This window comes from Hyperolius riggenbachi, chromosome 3 (assembly GCF_040937935.1).
Source record: "Hyperolius riggenbachi isolate aHypRig1 chromosome 3, aHypRig1.pri, whole genome shotgun sequence".
Lineage (NCBI taxonomy): Eukaryota > Metazoa > Chordata > Amphibia > Anura > Hyperoliidae > Hyperolius > Hyperolius riggenbachi.
Genome location: NC_090648.1, coordinates 65675441 through 65696612, shown reverse-complemented (window position 1 = coordinate 65696612; position 21172 = coordinate 65675441). Strand labels below are relative to the sequence as shown.

The 21172-nt window shown below is 45.2% G+C and overlaps 1 protein-coding gene across 2 annotated transcripts in view; it reads right to left on the bottom strand.

Moving 5' to 3' along the window:
- Window positions 1-1585: 1585 nt before the first annotated feature.
- Window positions 1586-21172, bottom strand: part of LOC137562692 (TLC domain-containing protein 4-like) — a 57465-nt gene continuing 37878 nt past the window's right edge. For both annotated transcript variants that reach the window (XM_068274281.1, XM_068274280.1), the window contains 4 exons: window positions 13462-13520; window positions 12269-12363; window positions 10215-10288; window positions 1586-9455 (listed from right to left, as the gene is read on the bottom strand). In XM_068274281.1, the coding sequence (XP_068130382.1) occupies window positions 9146-9455; window positions 10215-10288; window positions 12269-12363; window positions 13462-13520 (538 nt within the window). In that variant the 3' untranslated portion in view covers window positions 1586-9145. The remainder of the gene's footprint in view (window positions 9456-10214; window positions 10289-12268; window positions 12364-13461; window positions 13521-21172) is intronic.

The following is a 21172-nucleotide window of genomic DNA, read 5'->3' as shown; positions in this document are numbered from 1 at the left end:
GGTGGAATCCAGGCGATTCCGCATCGCAATAGTGGAAACGAGCCCGAAAAAAAGCATGCAGCTAATCCAGTCTGACTACAGTCAGAGCACCTGATCTGCATGCTTGTTGAGGGGCTGTGGCTGAAAGTATTAGAGACACAGGATCAGCAGGAGAGTCAGGCTAGATTCACAGTGGGACGTTGCGTTTTGATGCCACGTTAAAGTCGCACCGCAAGCTTACAACGCAACGCGCCCAAAAAGTGGCAACGCAGCGTTACCGTCGCATACAGCAGATACAGTAAAAAATACAGGCAATGAAAAGTATGCTTCCAAGTCATTACTGAGCATGTGCAAACAGTCCAACGCAGCTAATAACGTGTATAACGCACTGCATGCAGTACTTTTACTTAACGTGCAGCGTTAGACACCAACGCAACGTGTGCACTGTGAACAGGGCATTGATTTTTCATTGCAGTGAGTTATTCTGCGTTAAATGCTGTTTTAACGCGCGACTTTAACGTCCCACTGTGAACTTAGCCTCAGGCAACCGGTATTATTTTAAAAAGGAGAAATCCATATCCTTTTCTGTTTACATTCCTTTTAAGGGGAAAAAAATGCTTGCAGTGCCTTGGTAATCGCTGATCTCCTCCATGTTAATAAAGAGGAACTTCAGTGAAAATAACAATGAATAAAATGATTTATTGTTTACAATATTAATTTATAGATGATTTAGTCAGTGTTTGCCCATTGTAAAATCTTTCCTCTCCCTGATTTTTATTCTGAAATGTATCACATGGGGACATATTTAGTTCTGCCAGGTGATCTGTATGGAATGTTCGTTACTAAGTGTTCTATGCAGAGAGGGAAATACTGCTTTCTTGGCAGTTGGAAAAAGCTGTTATTTCCCACAATGCATCAAGGTTCACAGACAGCAAACTGTCAGGACTTTGGTCATGACATCACACTGTGGGAGGATTTTCCCCAAAAATATCAGCCATACAGACCCCACCCTGATGATCTATTCAATAAAAGGTAAAGACTTCCTGTGGGAAAGGAGGTATCAGCTACTGATTGGAATGAAGATCAATCCTTGGTTAAAGTTCCTCTTTAGGCCTCTTTCACACTGGGACGTTGCGTTTGATGCGACGTTAAAGTCACACAACGTGCCCCTAACGCAGCGCATGTAGGTTATGTAATTGGACGTTATTTTGCACTGCGTTATGTGTCTCTTGGTGCGCTGTTTTTGTTGCATACTGATGGAACGAAAACGGCGCATGGGTTACATTATTAAAAAAAAAAAAAAAAAAAAACTTTACTGAGCATGTGCAACACACATAACGCAGCAGATTTATTGTTAAACGCACAGCATTGCTACACGTTACACACAACGCAACGTGTGCACTGTGAATGTTGCACAGACTTCGTATTGCTGTGCGTTAGCCCACGTTAAAACATTTTCTAACGTGCGACTTTAACGTCGCACTGTGAAAGAGGCCTTAAGGAAGATCTCTGCCTCTCCTCGGTCAGCTGCCCACCGTGACCTAGAACGTCCCCACCTGCTGCCTCCCCACTGACCCATCCTGGACACGAGGACAGAAAACACAGATGGTTTTGATGTTGTTTTTATTTTTAAAAGTAGGTTTTTTTCACATATCACCAGGACATGGAGTACACATGGAGTACATAACTAAAATGTAGTGTTTAGTAAAACTACAGCTGTACAACTGTAAGAATCTTTATAAACCACTTTAAACATATTACTGCATATAACGTTTCACGTCCATTCTGGAATGTCTCATACTGCGCCAACAGTGCCCACTAACGGTACAATTATCAGCAACAAATCGCTTAAACAATCGGATAAATGCAATTGGCTGGGCAGAAAATAAACCTTGTTGATGTCATAAATAGACTGCAAACAATTCTAAAGGTGATCATTTGACAATTTAATTGATCATAATAAAGTTTTTTTTATAATCGGTTGTGATGGATAGGAAGCACAGATTGGTTCATGGATGGTGAAATAATTATATTATGACATTTTAATTCAGATCGCATTTTCTGATCACCTGGCCAAATCTTAGTTAGTTAGTGGGCACTTTGAAAGATCTTTAATATATTCTGCTGGCCCCAAACAAAGAGATCTGATCTGACAGATGATATCTGCCAGATCACAGAGGGTACCAGGAAAGAGGGTGGTTACTGAAAGGAAAGTGCCATGTAGAATATATAGGAAACGCCCTCTTCTCTCACGTCATTGCACACTTTTTGCAGTGTCACCACCTGCACTGTCAGTACATAATGTGATCTTCCAGAGGTCTCTCAGATCAAATCTGCCAGTGTGTGGCCTGCATCATAGTGCTTTCACTTAGTGTTACTTAACGTCTTAAAGGAGGACCAATTATGCAATTCTTGTGTCATTGCTTTTACAGCTGTGCTAAGTAGTTCCGCAGTCACCAAGTCTACTACTGTCCCCTCTGGCGTGGAAACTGACAGAGGACACTCATTGCGCAAATGCGCGCAAGGCTGGGTTGGCGGCCTTGACGGAGGGGACAGCTGGAGACTTGGTGGCTGCAGAATTGCGCCAAGCGAAACTTCTAGGGGCTGAAGACGCTCCAGGGAAAGAAAAATGGACTTCCAATTTTACCACCCCCATTTAGTCATGAAAAGTAATTTTATCGTGTTACACAATGACAAAGTGCTTGAATTGAATTGAATAGTATAGGCTCGTAAACACGCTCAACAAAACTGCCTGATTGTCCTCCGACTTTAGTCCATTTTAGAATGTTAGGGCGACAATCAGGCGTGTGTACGCGTGCAAACGACTTGACTGATCACATGCATTACGCCCGATCCAACTGTTGGATCTATGTTGGCCTACAGTCGTCTGATATTGTGCAGATGGTCCGTGTGTGAACGACTTTTAAACGACTTGTATTTGATTCAAATGTGTAGTCCATCGTTCCGTAATCGTGCGCAGTATTTAAATTAGTTGGTCGTTTATACGTCCGGACATGTGGACATACAAGTCGTGCGGTACATCAGGTCATTCGGTTTATCGTGTCGTGCGGATGGTCGTTTGCACGTTGTGCGCTTGTTGAACGTGTGTATGTAGCTTATGAGGGCCAACAGATTTTGCATCTGTATGGACAGGCAAGCACAGCTAAGAGACAGAGTTTTAAACTTGAAAATGCAGTGCCAAAAGTAATTTTTACCATTTATACACAAAAAAAACAAACGCACATGCTTTTAGTTGCTATTGCGGGTTTAGCTGGACTTTAAGCGTGTTCTGAAGTGTTTAAAATGACCTGCTTGTTACAGACATGAATATTTTATAAGCAATTATTTCCAGCAAGTTAGTTTACTATCTGTATATGGACAGAGTAAATGCTTTTACTGGGGACAGCTTGCAAACATTTTAAAGGACAACTGTAGTGAGAGGTATATGGAGGCTGCCATATGTATTTCCTGTTAACCCTCTGGGGGATAATCCCGAGCTGAGCTCGGGGTAAGCCGCCACAGAGGTTTTCTCAGGCCCTGGTGGGCCGATTTGCATAATTTTTTTTTGTTGCACGCAGCTAGCACTTTGCTAGCTGCGTGTATATACCGATCGCCGCCGCTCCGCGCTGATTCGCCGCTACTCGCCGTGCCGCTCCCCCCCCCCCCCCCAAGACCCCCTGCGCAGCCTGGCCAATCAGTGCCAGGCAGCGCTGAGGGGTGGATCGAGACTCCCTCTGACGTCACGACGTCGATGACGTCATCCCGATCGTCGCCATGGCGACGGGGGAAGCCAAACAGGAAATCCCGTTCTGAACGGGATTTCCTGTTTGCTTTGTATGCCGGAGGCGATCGGAGGGGGTGGGGGGATGCCGCTGCACAGCGGCTATCATGTAGCGAGCCCTGGGCTCGCTACATGATTTAAAAAATAAAAAAATTAAAAAAAATAGTGCTGCGCCACCTCCTGGGCGATATAATTGTATCCCCCAGGAGGTTAAGCAATACCAGTTGCTTGGCTATCCTGCTGATCCCCTGCCTGTAATACTTTTAGCCATAGCCCCTGAACAAGCATACAGCAGATCAGGGGTTTCTAACATTATTTTCAGATCTGACAAGATTAGCTGCATGCTTGTTTCTGGTGTTATTCAGACACTATTTCAGCCAAATAAATCAGCAGAGCTGCCAGGCAATTGGTATTGTTTAACAGAAAATAAATATGGCAGCCTCCATATTCTTATCACTTCAATTTTCATTTAAAATTGGGCTACGTTCAATGATGTCAGTATGTCACGTCACATTACATTACTGACCAGGCAACCATTTTAACCATTTTTAAGTTTAAAGGACACATCTGGGGAAAAAAAAACTAAGATCTAATGATACAGGGCATCCTCCAGCCCCTGGCAGCGTATGTGTCCCTTGCTGCAGATCCAGTGTCCCCCTGCCAGGTTGGCTTCTCCCGCACCTGGGCGAATGCACGGCTGCACCATTCGCGGTTGCGCTCCCGTGGCCTTGATAGTTTTGCGCAGGCGAAATATTTCTGCGCCTGCGCAGAACGCTCCACGCCACTGGAGCGTGATTGCTAGTGGCGCAGCCGTGCGCTCATGCAGGCTCAGAAGATGACAACCTGGTGAGGTCGGCATTTGCAACGGAGGGGACCCCGGGACACTGGAGCTGCAGCAAGGGACACAGAGACCGCCAGACGCTGCAGGAAGCCATGGATAAGTAGATCTTGTTTTGTTTTCCTCGGACCTGTCTCTCTCTCTCTAAATATATACAGGATGCATTTCTCTATATTTTCCTTCTGTTCTGTGCAAGAGTCCAGGTCCCCTTTAATCCTGAAGCGGTTTTGTCTCCGACCACCAAGGGAAAACAGAGTAGCTCCTTGAGGGTTGGGTCTCAGTGGGATGACATCACATGACTGATTACAGTGGATAAGGTTGTGACATGACCCAGGGCCTGGAGAAACATAAGAAGGGCTGATGTACAGTATAGGGATCTGAGGTATGAGATGTTTGGACCTGAGATAATTGGACCTGAGATGTTGGTCGATGTAGCTACTGGGTGGTACTTGCTGTACTGGATCAGTTCCGGCCCTTACTGGCTCCACAATGACAGTAATGAATCAACCACAGGTCAGCTGAGTCAGACGTGTTTCTGGAATAAGGAATACTCTCTCGTGAGAGTATGGTCAGCCGGAGACAGTGTTTATGTGTCTATAGTAACTATCTGTGGACCTGAATCAATGAGCTTAGAGCCAGAGGTACACAGGGCTGTTTTGGGGGTCACAGCATGAGGGAAGAGCATGGCCACCTACATCGGCGGGGAAGGGGGCCACACCCCCCCTACCTCACCTCAGCGCTCCCCCTCTAGCATCAATCATTGACAGCAGCAGTGGGCGGGAACACATACCTCCATGTGTTCCAAGGGCCGGAGGTCCCACTTTCCAAGTGTCTGGCGGTACTTCCTGTTTATTAGGAAGTAGCATAAGGCACTTAGAAATTGTACCTCCGCAGTGGAACACATGGAGGTATGTGTTCCTGTCCAATGCCAATGATTGATGCTGGACGGACCCTCCTGCCCCCCAAAATGGACCTGAGCGGGCCCGTGGGGGGAATCCAAATTTTCGCAGGGAGGCTTCATGATTTTTAGTTACGCCCCTAGTACACATCATCAGATTGAAGTACCTAAACCAATGACTGTAAATCCAAGAATGGATCAGAACCTAGCCTGCTACACGGAGAGCATGGTTGAAGCCGCAAAGCCCTGAGATAGTGTTTTCACAACTTTGCATAGCGCTGCATAAAACCAATATTATGGGGGTTGCCGAGCACTAACAGCACCAGGGTGGTGCATGACAGGCAGTACATTCTCCGTCACCTGCCTGTATTAAACAACCCTAAAGCCGGACTTAAAATAATTCACAAAATTAACTCAATATATTTAATAAATAATGATTACATGCATTTTAAATACAATTAATGTATAGATTACATCTTTAGACCAGCTTCAGGACTGTGCGGAAAACAAACCACAGAGCCAATGAGGTTTTATCACATATACAGAGCTTTCAATCTAATAGTGGCAGCTTGATTATAGAAGGGGAAACTTAAAATGATGACTCATCAGTGTACTGCTCCTCCACAATGTCCAATCCGCAGGCTGGAGGAGGAGTGGTGTTCCCACCCTTTACAAGGAAGCAAATTGAGATCACAGGATTGGTTATGATGGCTGCACTGCATGGCTGGGCTAACTTTATAGTAGTACTGTTTTGGTATAAATAACGTTTATACACAGTTCAACCCTTGTTTCAGGATCCAAACTCCGTACAAGTCAGCTAAAATGAACCTGAAAATGAATTAAATTATTTTTAGTTCTCGGTCCATTCTTTGCGGTTTGCCATATCTCTACCACCCCCCATTCCCCACATGATTAGGATGCAAGTATCAGCAGGGTCAGCTCTAGACTTTTTGCAACGCACGTTATAGCTGCGGTGGACCCCCCACCCCCAAAAAAAAAAACCCTCAGTACAGGTAGGTAGCCAGGTATGGGCGCGAATACCAAAAGTAATTACTTCTGGTATAAGCACTGCTATGGGAACCACTCGTTTCTTCCTGCGAGGCTGCGGGTCATGCTGATCTGAGGTCTACAAGCAGGTAGGCGAGGGGAACCTGGCAACACTCTCCTATTGTAGGAGGCGGCCGCCGCCTGTTTAAAGAAGGTAAACCAGCAGTGGCTCGGGAGGGAGGGGGGTGGGCGGGATGCCGCCTGAGAAAGTGGCGTCACCTGGCAGTCGTGGAGGGAGGGGGGTGGGCGGGATGCCGCCTGAGGAAGTGGCGTCACCTGGCGTCATGGGCGGCCTGGGCCTGTTTATCAGACACAGATAATGAGGGTTGAGATTAATTGTTTAGAAAATATTACATTCAAAATTAAACACCGATACAATGATGCTTTTGCGTAGAGGCAAGGGACACCTGCTAAAACACTAACACCATGAAAGGCCATCAATACAAATTCATGTATTTGCATTTTTCAAATTAATAATCACTGTTAATGATGAGATATTCACTTCTGCATTATACTAAAACAAAAAGTCTTGTGTCTTTTGCGAATCAGACGTGGACAGGAATGTTTACACAGAGCCTGGACCTGCTTCTCGCTGGCACCACAGGCCATCTTCATCCTGCCCACTGAAATCACTGGATATAAAAAAACACAATGCAAAAAAAATACTGCATTAAGGAACAATGTTACATACAGTATTTATAATACTTTTATGTCCACTACAAGTGTGCATGTGGTTTGTGGGGTGGTCATGAGGGGCTGTATTCTCCAACTATAAAAACAATGATTTATATAACCACATTTTTTTCTTGAGGGAGAGTGTTATAACCACTGATCTTTCCTGGGGGACAGCGTTCAACTAATCATAACCACTGATCTCTCCTGAGGAACAGCGTTCTCCAACTAATCATAACCACTGATCTCTCCTGAGGAACAGCGTTCTCCAACTAATCATAACCACTGATCTCTCCTGAGGAACAGCGTTCTCCAACTAATCATAACCACTGATCTCTCCTGAGGAACAGCGTTCTCCAACTAATCATAACCACTGATCTCTCCTGAGGAACAGCGTTCTCCAACTAATCATAACCACTGATCTCTCCTGAGGAACAGTGTTCTCCAACTAATCATAACCACTGATTTCTCCTGAGGGGCGGTATTCTCCAACTAATCATATTCACTGATTTCTCCCGAAGAACAGCGTCCTCCAACTAATCATAACCACTGATTTCTCCTGAGGGGCGGTATTCTCCAACTAATCATATCCACTGATTTCTCCCGAAGAACAGCGTTCTCCAACTAATCATAACCACCTATTTCTCCTGAGCGACAGCGTTCTCTGGCTGATTTCTCTTGAAAACTAATCTCTCTTCGACTAATCATAAGCAATGTTCTCCAACAAGTCATAATGGCTGATCTCTCCTGAGGGAGAATGTTCTCCAACTAATCACAATCACTTATCGCTCCTAAGTGACAGTATTCTCTAGCTAATTGTTATAATTGTTATCATTACTCTCTCCTGAAGAGCAGTGTTCTCTAATCTTTACCCTCACTGTTCTCTCCTGGACAACAGAGATACATTTGATGCTTATGGTTTTAATCAAGACCTCTTTTTGCAGAGAGGAAGGCAGACAAAGCAAATGCAGAACTTCTACATTGCTTTAGGCACAGGGACTTCCCTGCATGAGAATAACTGAGGATCTTGCTACAGTCACACTGGACACATTCCAGGAACTTAAGAACCCAATTACTTTGATTTCTTCTGAAAGGATCATCAAGCTCACTGGTGCAATAAAGTGGTACCTTCACCCAAACCACACTTTGCATAGTCTTTAGGGTAAGTTTGCTGGTGCTCATGGTCAGCTTGGGAACTGCAGTCACTTCCATGGCAGTTGGCACACAGTATAGACTATCTGGCTCCATGCTGATGAGAATGAGCTGGCAGAACCAGTGTTGTCCGTGGATCAATATTTTGGTTCAGCAAAGGTCAAGTGGCGATTTAAAAAAAAAAAATATTCGGGTTGAGTGAGGCAGGTGCTTACCATGTAAAAAAGGCAATATCCCATAAGTCACTTGCTCTATTTGGAGAGGCGTATTGGCATTAATTTCTCAGAAATCACGACCTAAATTCTACCTACTTCCTATATTTAGTGCTCAACACAGGTATGGCACTTGGCGATTGAGTCAGTTTTGAGGTTGTGTTGTTTGGCACAGGTTGTGGTCTTCGAGCAGCCATTAGGAGTCTTGATTAGTGAAATTGGGCTCCCACCCAACCTATGCTTTCTTCAGTTCCAAGCTTTACTCAGAAAACCCAAAGCCTACAGAGATCAGTATTCTAGACTTCTGAAACCTAGATTAGTTACCTTCTCTGGAACAGATCCAAATAGCTGGAATCAGTTCCACAAATGTTGGGATCACTAACTTGACTACAAGTTAGAATAAAGCTTGTTTCATCTTTAAAGAGCTCCTTGAGTTACATTCATAAAGTACTACGGCTCTAGGAATTAGACTATTCTGAAGAATAACGATAGTGGCCTATTCCATGGGAGGGCCACAAGACTGAGTTCTTCTTCCAAGATGAAGCATTGAGATAATTCATGTGGACTCAATCTGCATGGTTCCTTCTTGGCTTTCCTCCGGGTTTGGCTTTTGCTACCACTCGGTAAAATCCGCATGCAATTTTATACATCCAGTAGACATTGAGGATGTCCAGGATGATGCAGGAGACAATCCAGGCCACCTGAGGTCCAATTCCCAGCCTGATGTACCCTTCTGTACCAAACGTAGCAAACACTTGAGAGTAGTAGGTGGGAATCACAGCAATGCGGACCAAGAAGAAGACCACAGCCATAGCCAGACCATTGATGATGGCAGGCCGTGAAGTACGTGGCGTCCCAATGGCTTCAAAGAACCACCTATGGTGAAACAAAAGTGAGAGTTTATCAAGAATTCGATAAAGTAGCCTGACATGAAGTTTTCCCCAAGTCACAAAAATCACGTGTCCAGTGTGGACTGAAAACAAATTAGAGCTGTGCTCCAAAGTGACAAAAAACATATGCTTAGTACCCGCCCATGTGCATGTGGAAAAGGCTACTTCCTGCTTGTCTAGGCAAAGATAATGTCGCTGTCAGGCAGATATGAAGACTCAGATGGACAATCGAAAGACCTTTCCATAAACATCCTGTCTCATATGATTCATATTTGTGCTTATGGTAAGGTGGAGAAAAGTGTACATATGTATGTGATGCCGTCGAGTTGGGCGCAGGGTGAGCCGAATAACATCTCAGCCTGCTGCTGCAAAACTCCCCGGCGGTGTTAAATACTATTCCCCCTCCAAGTTGTCGCAGCTAGGAGGGAGATGTCATTCGGGGTCCGGCAACCGCCGGAACCCCGAATTGGCCTTACGTGCCCCGCGCAGCATTACATTGCTGCTATGGGCACTTAGTGTTGGTGCTCGATGCTGAACGCCATAACAACCTGCTTCAGGAGAAAAGCACATGCCCAGCAAACTGCTTACCTCAAGAGGAAAACAGTGATTGGCTGACAAAACACCCACCACAGCCAATACACTCGGGAAGCCTACACAAGTAGCAAGGCCGCTGTACACTTCGTAAAGGTCTGTTATCAAGCAGTTCAATAGCAACTTAGCATTTACCGTGACCGGTTTCTCTCACCTTTGATTCACAAAGGGCGTTGAAAGCTCAGAAATCAATCGGAAATTGGCAAAATATGGAAGAACTCCTCGATTCTGTGAATTAAAAACAGCATTTAATACTTTATAACAGCATCAAGAATACAGGACAAAGACACATATACAGCTACCATTTCATATAATCTATTCCCCCCCCCCCCCCCCCAAAAAAAAAACCTCCATGTTTCATTATATATACACTGTGTATGTATATATATATATATATATATATATATATATATATCTATATATATATATATCTATATATATATCTATATATCTATATCTATATCTATATATCTATATCTATATCTATATCTATATCTATATCTATATCTATATCTATATCTATATCTATATATCTTACTAATATTATAAATGTGGATGTTTGTTACTCAGTCACACAACAATGGCTGAATGGATTTGAATGAGATTTGGCGCACACATAGTACATTACCTGGAATAACATATAGGATACTTTTTATCCCCATAACCAAAAAGTGTGCGGAGACAAATACTAATTTAACTGGGAAAATGTAAACCGCAGCCATTCTTACACTGTTAATGGTAGGGTTCTCAAACTTCGCACAGTTGGTCACTGGGTGACTGGGATGCCTATTCAGGAGTGGGTGGAGCCTACAAAAGCCAATCAAAAGTCACCTATTGATTTTCAAGAGGAATATTTAATTGTGGCCATTCTTGCACTGTTAATGGCACAAGCCAACAAACCTGGTATAGTTGGTCATTTGGTGACTGGGGTTCAAATTCAGAAAAGGGGGTGGAGCCACAAACAGCCAATCAGATTTATTTCATTTCAATGCAAAATTGATACCAAAAACCGCAAAGCTCACAAACTAGGTCATTCAGTAATTGCGTTAGGGTTAGAAAAAGTGGGCGCAGCCAACACCAGCCAAATACATACCCAGTTAAGTATGTATGTATGTATGTATGTATGTATGTATGTATGTATGTATGTATGTATGTATGTATGTATGTATGTATGTATGTATGTATGTATGTATGTATGTATATATATATATATATATATATATATATATATATATATATATATATATATATATGTATATGTGTGTGTGTGTGTGCGTGCGTGTGTGTGTGCGTGCGTGCGTGCGTCCCCCAAATCCCAACCACGGCACTATATGCACAGAGTTTGTATGTTCTCTCCATGCCTGGGTGGGTTTCCTCCAGGCACTGTTTTCCTCCCACATCTGAATAACATACAGATAAGTTATTTGGCTCCCCCCTAAATTGGCTGCAGCCTACAATGGACATATGACTATATGACTATGGTAGGGATTAGATTGTGAGCCCCTCTGAGAGACAGTTAGTGACATGACTATATACTCTGTACGGTGCAGCGGAAGACGTCGGCACTATATAAATACTAAGATTATAATAAATAATAATAGCAATGATTTAAAGGAAACCTGTAATTTTAAATTACACAAAAAACAGATACCTTGGGAGGGGGAAGTCTCTGGATCCTAATGAGGCTTCCCCCCAGTCCTCCCACTATGTCACCCCGATCCAGGGCTGGCAGCCGAGGAAAAATGAAAACAAACATAGTGGCCTGCCTGCGCAGTAGAGCGGACCCGATCCGGCTTGGCTATATCTGCCGGAGCCCATCGGTAAGCGCTACTGCGCCTGGCGAGGCTCCCAACAAGGGAATCTTTGGGGGTCCCAGCACTGGATCCCCTCTGCTGAGGACAGGGGAAACCTCTTTAGAATCCAGAGGTTTCCCCTCCTGAGGCCATTTTTATTAGCCTAGCCCTTTTTGAAATCACCGGCAATTCCAAAGTGACTCTAGCGGGCTGTAACCCTGGAGGGGAAATAACGTTTTATAGCTCTCAGTTGTACAAAAGGAAAGCAATAGATTGTGAGTTGTAATGGTTCGGCAATATTTCCCATATAATCTGTTCTAGAATATGAATGGTCATTTATTATAAGCAGATTCCTCAGACAGCATCTGGTTTGTGTAACAGACCACAATAACGTGTTGTATATACGGTAACTTACCAGCACATATACGTAGGCATAGAGCACGGCAAAGTGGTGGCAAACCATATACGGGTCCTTCATCTCCTTCCAGTACCGGGCAAAGAGAATCAAGTCTGGAAAAGGCAGAGTGTCATGGCGTCAACCCAGAGAATGTCACAAAAATAAAAGTATTTAAGGTCAAATTCTAACCCAACTTCCTGTTTTGTTGTTTTTAATTTTTTAGATACTGTGGGGAAGATTTAGCGTGCGCCTATAATTAAGCCGCTGGGAAATTTGGGCACAGGGTAAGGGCAAAAAGGCTCACTCTGCTCCTGCATAAGTCCCGGCGGTGTTAATTACAATTCCACCTCCAGGTCGCCGTGGACAGTGGGGAAAGATCCTGTTTTTATAGTAATTTGGGCTCTGTTTTTTGACGGCACGTCTTCTACAGGTAACCTTCCTGTAGCTCCTAGTGGCCTTCCGGCACCCATGCACGACTCCCGGCGTGCAAGGAGACATGCCGGGAGCCATGCACAAACTCAGAGAGCCGCTAGGAGTTACAGGAAGGTTAGAAGGCGCTGGAGGCACGGTAAGTAATGTCCTGCTACCCCCAAAACACAATCCCTGTTATTACCCTCAGACATGCCGGTTAGTTGTAGTCCGCTGTATACCGGGCTGTCTATGGAAGCCTTGTCCAGCTCTGCCAATCTGTACAACCTTGTCATTTTCTAAGCAGGTGGTTTTGAGCTGGCAGCCGCTACAGCACTAATACTATAGTGTGCATAAAAGGGTAATTCGGGGTTCCAGCTATCAGCGGACCCCGAATTTCTTCTCCCTCTAAATTGCTACGACTCGAAGGGGTAATAGTATTGAACACCGTCAGGAATTTGAGCAGCAGCAGGAAGAGCCGCATTTGGGTCACCCAGGGCTTGATTCACAAAAGAGTGCTAACCGTTAGCGGCCGTTTTCGCGTGAATTTTCGCATTGCGCGCGATCACGATTTTTTTGCGTGAAACGATAACGTTTTCACGCGCAAACGCGAATTGTTGCGCGAAAACGATATCATTCGCGATCGCGCGCAATGTGAAAATTCGCACGAAAACGGCCGCGCTAACGGTTAGCACTCTTTTGTGATTCAAGCCTGAAGTGTTGAAATCACCGGCTGCGCAATAACACGTACGCGTAATTTCCCCCTTCTTCACATTATTACTATCATTTTTTTTTGGTCTTACCATAAACGAGGTAGCCGCAGGTGATTGCAACGTTCATTTTCACCTGAAATGGATCACCCCTAAAATAAGAACAGGAATATTAGTGATCAGCATTTTGCAGTGACCAGTCACACAGGGGCATTTACAAGAATTTGTTTCCCGGCTCTGGTACGGTTATCACAACCGGTTCCTCCGTCAGGTATTATACTACTATGCCAATCTCGCCTGACACAGGAAATAGATGCTGTGCTGTCAAATAAAAGCCACTGGCATGCTAATCTCTCCTGACCCAGGAAATAGATGCTGCGCTGGCAAATAAAAGCCACTGGCATGCTAATCTCTCCTGACCCAGGAAATAGATGCTGCGCTGGCAAATAAAATCTACTGCCTACCAATCTCTTCTGACCCAGGAAATAGATGCTGTGCTGTCAAATAAAAGCCACTGGCATGCTAATCTCTCCTGACCCAGGAAATAGATGCTGCGCTGGCAAATAAAAGCCACTGGCATGCTAATCTCTCCTGACCCAGGAAATAGATGCTGCGCTGGCAAATAAAAGCCACCAACTGCTGGTTAATTAGCCTGTCAGCTGTGTTAAATTACCAGCTGCTGGCTCAGTGGTTGGTAGATGATGGTTATGATGGTTTCCATTTGCTGGATGGCTTTTGCTTCCTGTACGATACCAAATCTGATCTCCCAGTCCCCACACACTTTTGTTCCCATGGACACACACTTCTTAGAAGATCTTCGGGTTACTGCCTGGAGGGTGGATTTACATTACAGAAAGAGAGACTAATAGCAGAAAAAAAATATACATTGGTTCAAATCTGTAGATAAAATATTTAACAAGGATAGCAATGTCTTACATTGGGATGAGGTTGATGATGATAATATTATAATTCTTTTTTAGGCCAGACTAACTGCACCCATTCTGCTTGTAGCTAACGGCCCGTGCCCACTGCGTGATTTCCCTGAAACCAGTGGTTTTTTTGAGCAACGAGCGATCGTTTCTGCAATCTCGCAACATGGGTACAGGCGTGCAATCACACGAACATCGTTTAGTGTTGTGCGACGATAACGACCGTCACGGCGGATCAGATCTTTAAAGAGACTCTGTAACAAAAAAAGTTCCTCTGGGGGGTACTCACCTCGGGAGGGGGGGGGGGGGGAAGCCCAATGAGGCTTCCCCCTCCCCTGTAGCTGCAGGCAGTCCAGGGCTGGCTCCCCCGAAGTGTCCCGGAATCCTCCCTCGACAAGCCTGACAAGCACTGATTTATTTACCTTCCCTGGCTCCAGTGGGGGCGCTGTTGCGGCTCTCAGCACTGAGATAGGCGGATATAGCCGATCTCTGTCTGGTCCGCTCTACTGCGCAAGCGCAGGAGACTTGCGCCTGAATAGTAGTTTCCTGCTTTACCAAATGTAGTAATGCTTTAGTGAACTGAAGCAGTTATAGAAAGGACTGTACAGTATAGACAGTTGAATGAAGCAGTACTGGGATCCAGTGTGTTGAACTGCAGAAAAGCCTTGCTTTGCGTATGGGACTTAAAGAGACACTGAAGCGGGGAAAAAAATTATGATATAATGCTTTGTATGTGTAGTACAGCAAAGAAATTAAACATTAGGAGCAGAGACATAAGTCTAATATTGTTTCCAGTACAGGAAGAGTTGTTATCTATGCAAAAGAGCCATTGAGCTCTTTTGCTCAATGACTTTCAAAGTCGCAGAGAGCTCTGTCTTCTGAAGCTTGTTATCTCAACTGCCTGGCACTGTACTGTTTTTGTTTCTGCAGAGGACAGTTGAAAAGTTCACTAGCCCGCTCTGTAAAATCACTTAGAATGCTGAGTAGTGTGTAAACTGCAAATATTAGAGAATGATGCAATGCTATTAAAAAAAAAAAAAAAAAAAAAAAAAAAAAAACTATAAAATAAAAAGTATACTAACTGAAAATAAAAATATGAGAATATTTTATTTTCAACTAATGGTCTAGTAATTATCTGTACTACACAACCAATTCATAATATCATATTTTTTCACTTCAGTGTCTCTTTAATTGAACTGTTCACAGACATTAGTGGGCATGGTTGCAGTACTGCTCATGGCCACTAGAGGACACTTCTCCCTCACATCCATTATTAGCATAGCTCAATAGCATCATCCAGTAGTTTCCAATAATCTCTGTTGTAGCTTCATGAAACAGATTTTCTGTCCAGCACTTTGCTTTTATACACAGTTTCTATATGCTTATCTTATGGTTGTTGGAATTTTCCTTCTTGGGGTTTAATAAGGCACACCTGAAGTGAGAGGGATATGGAGGCTGCCATATGTATTCCCATTCAAACAATGCACATTGCATAGCTGACCTGCAGATCCTCTTAATACTTTTAGTCATAGATCCTGAACATGCAGATCGGGTGTTGAAGTATGAAGTGTGACTAGATTAGCTGTTTCAGGTGTGTAAATCAGATAATATGCGCTTTGAGTCCTATGGGAGAAAAGCGCTTTACAAATGTTATTGTATTATTGTATTGTATTGTATAATACTCTAGTGCCTTAAAGTGGTCTGAAACTCCGACATAACATTCAATAAAAATGTGTTTTCCTACTTTTTGTTACTCATAGTTATCATATTTGCTTTTGTGCACAAGTAATATTGTCTGTTTACAAATTACAAGTTTCCAAAGTGTAGTTTATCTTGCCCTGAAACCTGCCATTGTATTTTATTCAAACTGCTTTTTATTATATATTAACATCTTCTAATGAGCTGTTCTGAGCTGTTTGTGTGCTTGAAGCAGAGAGCTCCTTTTTCACTTGTTACACTGTGTTTACACACATGTATCAACATTGGAATGCAAACAAAGACACTTATCTGCCGCGTTGTGCAGCTCACTCTGTCGTCCGTGATGCGTACTCTTGGACGCATGCGGCATCACGTGGTCCCGCCCGGTCAATCGCCGCACAGAGCGGTCGCTCCTGGAAGTAAACACTGCACGTCACACCGTGCAGTGAATATTAATTAGCCATGTGCCTGGCCGCTCTCCACTCCTCCCCAACACTACTGAGCATGTGCAAACAGTCTAACGCGGCTTAGCCGCGCATAACGCACAGCATGCAGCACTCTCAACGGATGTGCTGAGTTACAATGTAATGCAACGTGGGCACTGTGAACAGCCCATTGATTTTTCATTACTGTGCGGTGGGGGTGCGTTACAGGCTGCACTAACGTGCACCTGTAATGTCTTACTGTGAAAGCAGCCTAAAAGGAAATAAGTATGGCAGCCTCTATATCTCTCACTTCAGGTGTCCTTTAAGAGCATATTTCAAGATCAGCTATGTCCAGTTCTTTGTCAGGAATTATGGAAATGTAACTATTCTGACTTGTCAGTTGCCTGTAAAATAATAATAATAATAATAATAATAATAATAATAACAACACTTTCTGCACTGGCAAAGCTGGCGTCTTGTCAAGGCAAGGAAGATCCTCATTGCAGGAGTTAAGTGGCAGCATTCAGTGCTGGGAACAGAGCAGGCGGGTCAGATTAACCCACTTCACAGAACAAAGAATTTTATTATGTCCCACATAAGGGAGCCCATTGTACAGGATCAGATGAAACACGGAGTGTGTGAGCAGCGAAGGAGAGAGAACAGCGCGAGAGAGGAGAGAGCTCAGCAAGAGAGAGGAGACACCACACCAGCACTAGAGAGGAGAGAGCACAGCGTCGCAGAGGAGAGAGCACAGCGTCGCAGAGGAGAGAGCACAGCGTCGCAGAGGAGAGAGCACAGCGTCGCAGAGGAGAGAGCACAGCGTCGCAGAGGAGAGAGCACAGCGTCGCAGAGGAGAGAGCACAGCGTCGCAGAGGAGAGAGCACAGCGTCGCAGAGGAGAGAGCACAGCGTCGCAGAGGAGAGAGCACAGCGTCGCAGAGGAGAGAGCACAGCGTCGCAGAGGAGAGAGCACAGCGTCGCAGAGGAGAGAGCACAGCGTCGCAGAGGAGAGAGCACAGCGTCGCAGAGGAGAGAGCACAGCGTCGCAGAGGAGAGAGCACAGCGTCGCAGAGGAGAGAGCACAGCGTCGCAGAGGAGAGAGCACAGCGTCGCAGAGGAGAGAGCACAGCGTCGCAGAGGAGAGAGCACAGCGTCGCAGAGGAGAGAGCACAGCGTCGCAGAGGAGAGAGCACAGCGTCGCAGAGGAGAGAGCACAGCGTCGCAGAGGAGAGAGCACAGCGTCGCAGAGGAGAGAGCACAGCGTCGCAGAGGAGAGAGCACAGCGTCGCAGAGGAGAGAGCACAGCGTCGCAGAGGAGAGAGCACAGCGTCGCAGAGGAGAGAGCACAGCGTCGCAGAGGAGAGAGCACAGCGTCGCAGAGGAGAGAGCACAGCGTCGCAGAGGAGAGAGCACAGCGTCGCAGAGGAGAGAGCACAGCGTCGCAGAGGAGAGAGCACAGCGTCGCAGAGGAGAGCGCACAGCGTCGCAGAGGAGAGAGCACAGCGCCGCAGAGGAGAGCGCACAGCGTCGCAGAGGAGAGAGCACAGCGCCGCAGAGGAGAGAGCACAGCGCCGCAGAGGAGAGAGCACAGCGCCGCAGAGGAGAGAGCACAGCGCCGCAGAGGAGAGAGCACAGCGTCGCAGAGGAGAGAGCACAGCAAGAGAGAGAAGACACCACTGAGATTGTCAGAGGTGGCGGCCATTTCAGCTGAACAATGACAGGAGAAAAGAGCAAGAGAGGTTCCTGGGACAAAATTGAGAAGACGCTTTCTGTTAATTGGTTCCTCATAAGGAACCTCATGCACAAAAGGCGGGTAAATTTGCCATGCGGAAGCACACAGCAATTTTCAGAGTACTAACATTAGGGGAGCACTGCTCATTACACCACTTTGTTACTGGTGTAAGATGCTTTGCTATGGCAACGCATGTTACGCCATGCAATGGGCAATTTATCTCAGTAGCAACTGTGGCGATAATAGTGTAATGGGCGGTGCTCCCCTGCCTTTAGCACCGGTAAAACTGCTGTGCACTACCTACGCATGGCTAATTTACCCACTTCTTGTGCATCAGGTCTAACATTTCATAACTCTTCATGTACTATACAGGCACCTGCATAAAGGCATAAGATATAACACTGACAGCACTGCCAAATTGAAGGGGTAGATTGCACAATGCAAAACAATTTCAAAGAGAAGGTGAGGGTACATTTTGGGGGTGACTTATGGTGCCACCTTAAAGTACAACTGAAGCAAAAGGAATATGGAGGCTGCCATATTTATTTCCTTTTAAACAATACCAGTTGCCTGGCAACATCCTGCTGATCCTTCTGGCATCAGTAGGGTCTGCATCACACACCTGAAACAAGGATGCAGCAAATGCAGTCAAACATCCGATCCGCATACTTATTCAGGGTCGTCTCCCTTCCCCCCAATGCTCAGGACTAAACTTCTTTGTGCCGCTAAACCGCAGGTGTCAAACACAAGGTTCTCACCATTTTATAAATACATCAGAGGGAAATACAAAAGCTTGGCAGATGAGCTTTTTATCCCTTACGTTTGTACAACGGACAAGGGGATATGATCTGCGTATTGAAGAACATTTTTTTTGCTATCTATTTAGAAAGGAGTCCTTCACGGTGAAAGTGGAATATCTCACCTCAGGAAGTAGGTATGGCAAATGCTATATCTGCAATTAAAGAGGGTTTGGATGCTTTCCTTGCATTAAAGGGCATCCCCGCCTAGAATTACTAGGTGATTCCCAGGAGAGTTGATCCAGGGAATTATCTGACTGTCATCTGGAGCCGGGAAAGAATCTTTCCCTGTTACGGATAATTGGGCCAGACCTTGTAAGGTGTTCCACCTTCTCCTGGATCAACTGGGATATGTGCGGGTTGAGGATGGCGAGTTTTTTTTTTTCTTCTGGTTGAACTTGATGGATGGATGTCTTTTTTTTTTCCCTTCTTCTTCTTGTTTTTTGGGGTCTGGCGATAGCTGTACCCCCAAATTACTCTTGCACAGGGCACACATCATAGCATTGCTGCTATGATGGCGTCCAGCTTCAGCGCTCAGCGCCGAAGTTACCTACTTCGTGATCCAGATCCCCCCCTCCCCCCATGTGGCTGGTAAAACACACACAATGACGCACCTAAACAATTTGGCCTGTGACTTAGGTTTTAGATTTTCGCCCCTTACGTAATTGAGTTTGACACCCCTGCGTGACTTCCCAGTCAGGGCTGGTGCACACCAAGAGCACTTGGCTAATGTATTTGAATGGGAAGGAGCACACCAGAGCGATGTGCTTTTTTGCCCAAACATGGGTCCTGCAGCATTTCTGAGGAGATTCAGCCTCAGTGTTACGTATAGGAAAGTGGAAAATCGCTCTGAAAAGCACTAGAACGGAACGATTTTCCAAAGCGTTTTTGTTACAGAAGCTGTTCAGTTCCAGCTGTATTGTAACAAAAAATAAACACTACACCAAAACACTCCAAAAATCGCCAGGCATGATTTGAAAGTCGCTCTGCACATGCCTATAATCGCCAAGGAAAATCGCTTCAAAAAGCGCTAAGCGTTTGCGATTACGCTAGCGCTTTTTGGTGTGCACTGGCCCTTTAGAGATATTAGACCAGTAGGCAGTGATTTGTGGTTCGAAAATAAAAATTTGCCATAAGCAATAGAAATTTCCCATCAATACGCTTACCAACAGAATCATAATGGCCAAAGACTAACATTTTTAAGCATCAGCTGAATTGATATCTGCATGCATTAGATAATCGCTAGAATCAGGCAGAAAGTGAGGGCAGCAGAGGCTGCTCATTTCACTCACACAAGGCAAGCTTCTCTGGTCTTCCTCAGGCCCGGTGAAGTACAGAAACTGCTATGTATCACGTTGACTAACACAGGGTAGTAAACGTGCTCTGACGTGGCCTTCACGTGTACATAATCATTATTGCATTGATATCGATCATTCTCTGGATGAAAGGTGGCCATTAATAGGAGACGATCTTTGATCTGTCATTACACTTTGCACTGTTTCTATAAAGGGAAACTGACCTTTACTAATGGGCTCGACAGGATCTACAATGTCTGTAAGCAGAGACTTTGGCTTAAGGCATACATGTCAAACTCCAGCCACTCTAGACTACCAAGGTAGCTATATTGTAGGTGAAGCCCTAGATCACCAGGAAAGCCAAATGGGGGATGGAGGGGGAAAGCATTAGACAACAGGGAACTGTATACGGGAAGGAGGGGTCTTTAGACACCAGGGAACTGTATAGGGGATAGAAGAGAGCCACTAGACCCCAGGGAACTGCATAGGGGATGGATGGGGGCCAATAGACATCAGGTAATGGTATATTGGGAGGGGGGGGGGGGAGGACCAAAAGGTAACAAGGAACTCTATATGAGAGGAAGGGGTCTATAGACACTAGGGAACTGTATGGGGGGTGCACTAGAAACCAAGCAGTGTTCTCCCCAGAAATGTTTAGCCGGGTGGCATGAAAAAGTAGCTGGGTGGGGCGAGATGAGAGAATGCAGGGCTGGTGCTTTTCTGCACAACTCTGCTTACAGCAGTGGAGGAAGTGAGCCGATGACAGACGGGTGCTCACCAAAACTAGCCGGGTGGAGTAACCGGCTAAAAAAACCTGGGGAACACTGCCAGGGAACTGTATAGGGGAGAGAGTGGGCCACTGGACCCCAGAGAACTGCATAGGGAAGGGATGGGGACCAGTACATATCATGTAACTGTATTGGGGGGGG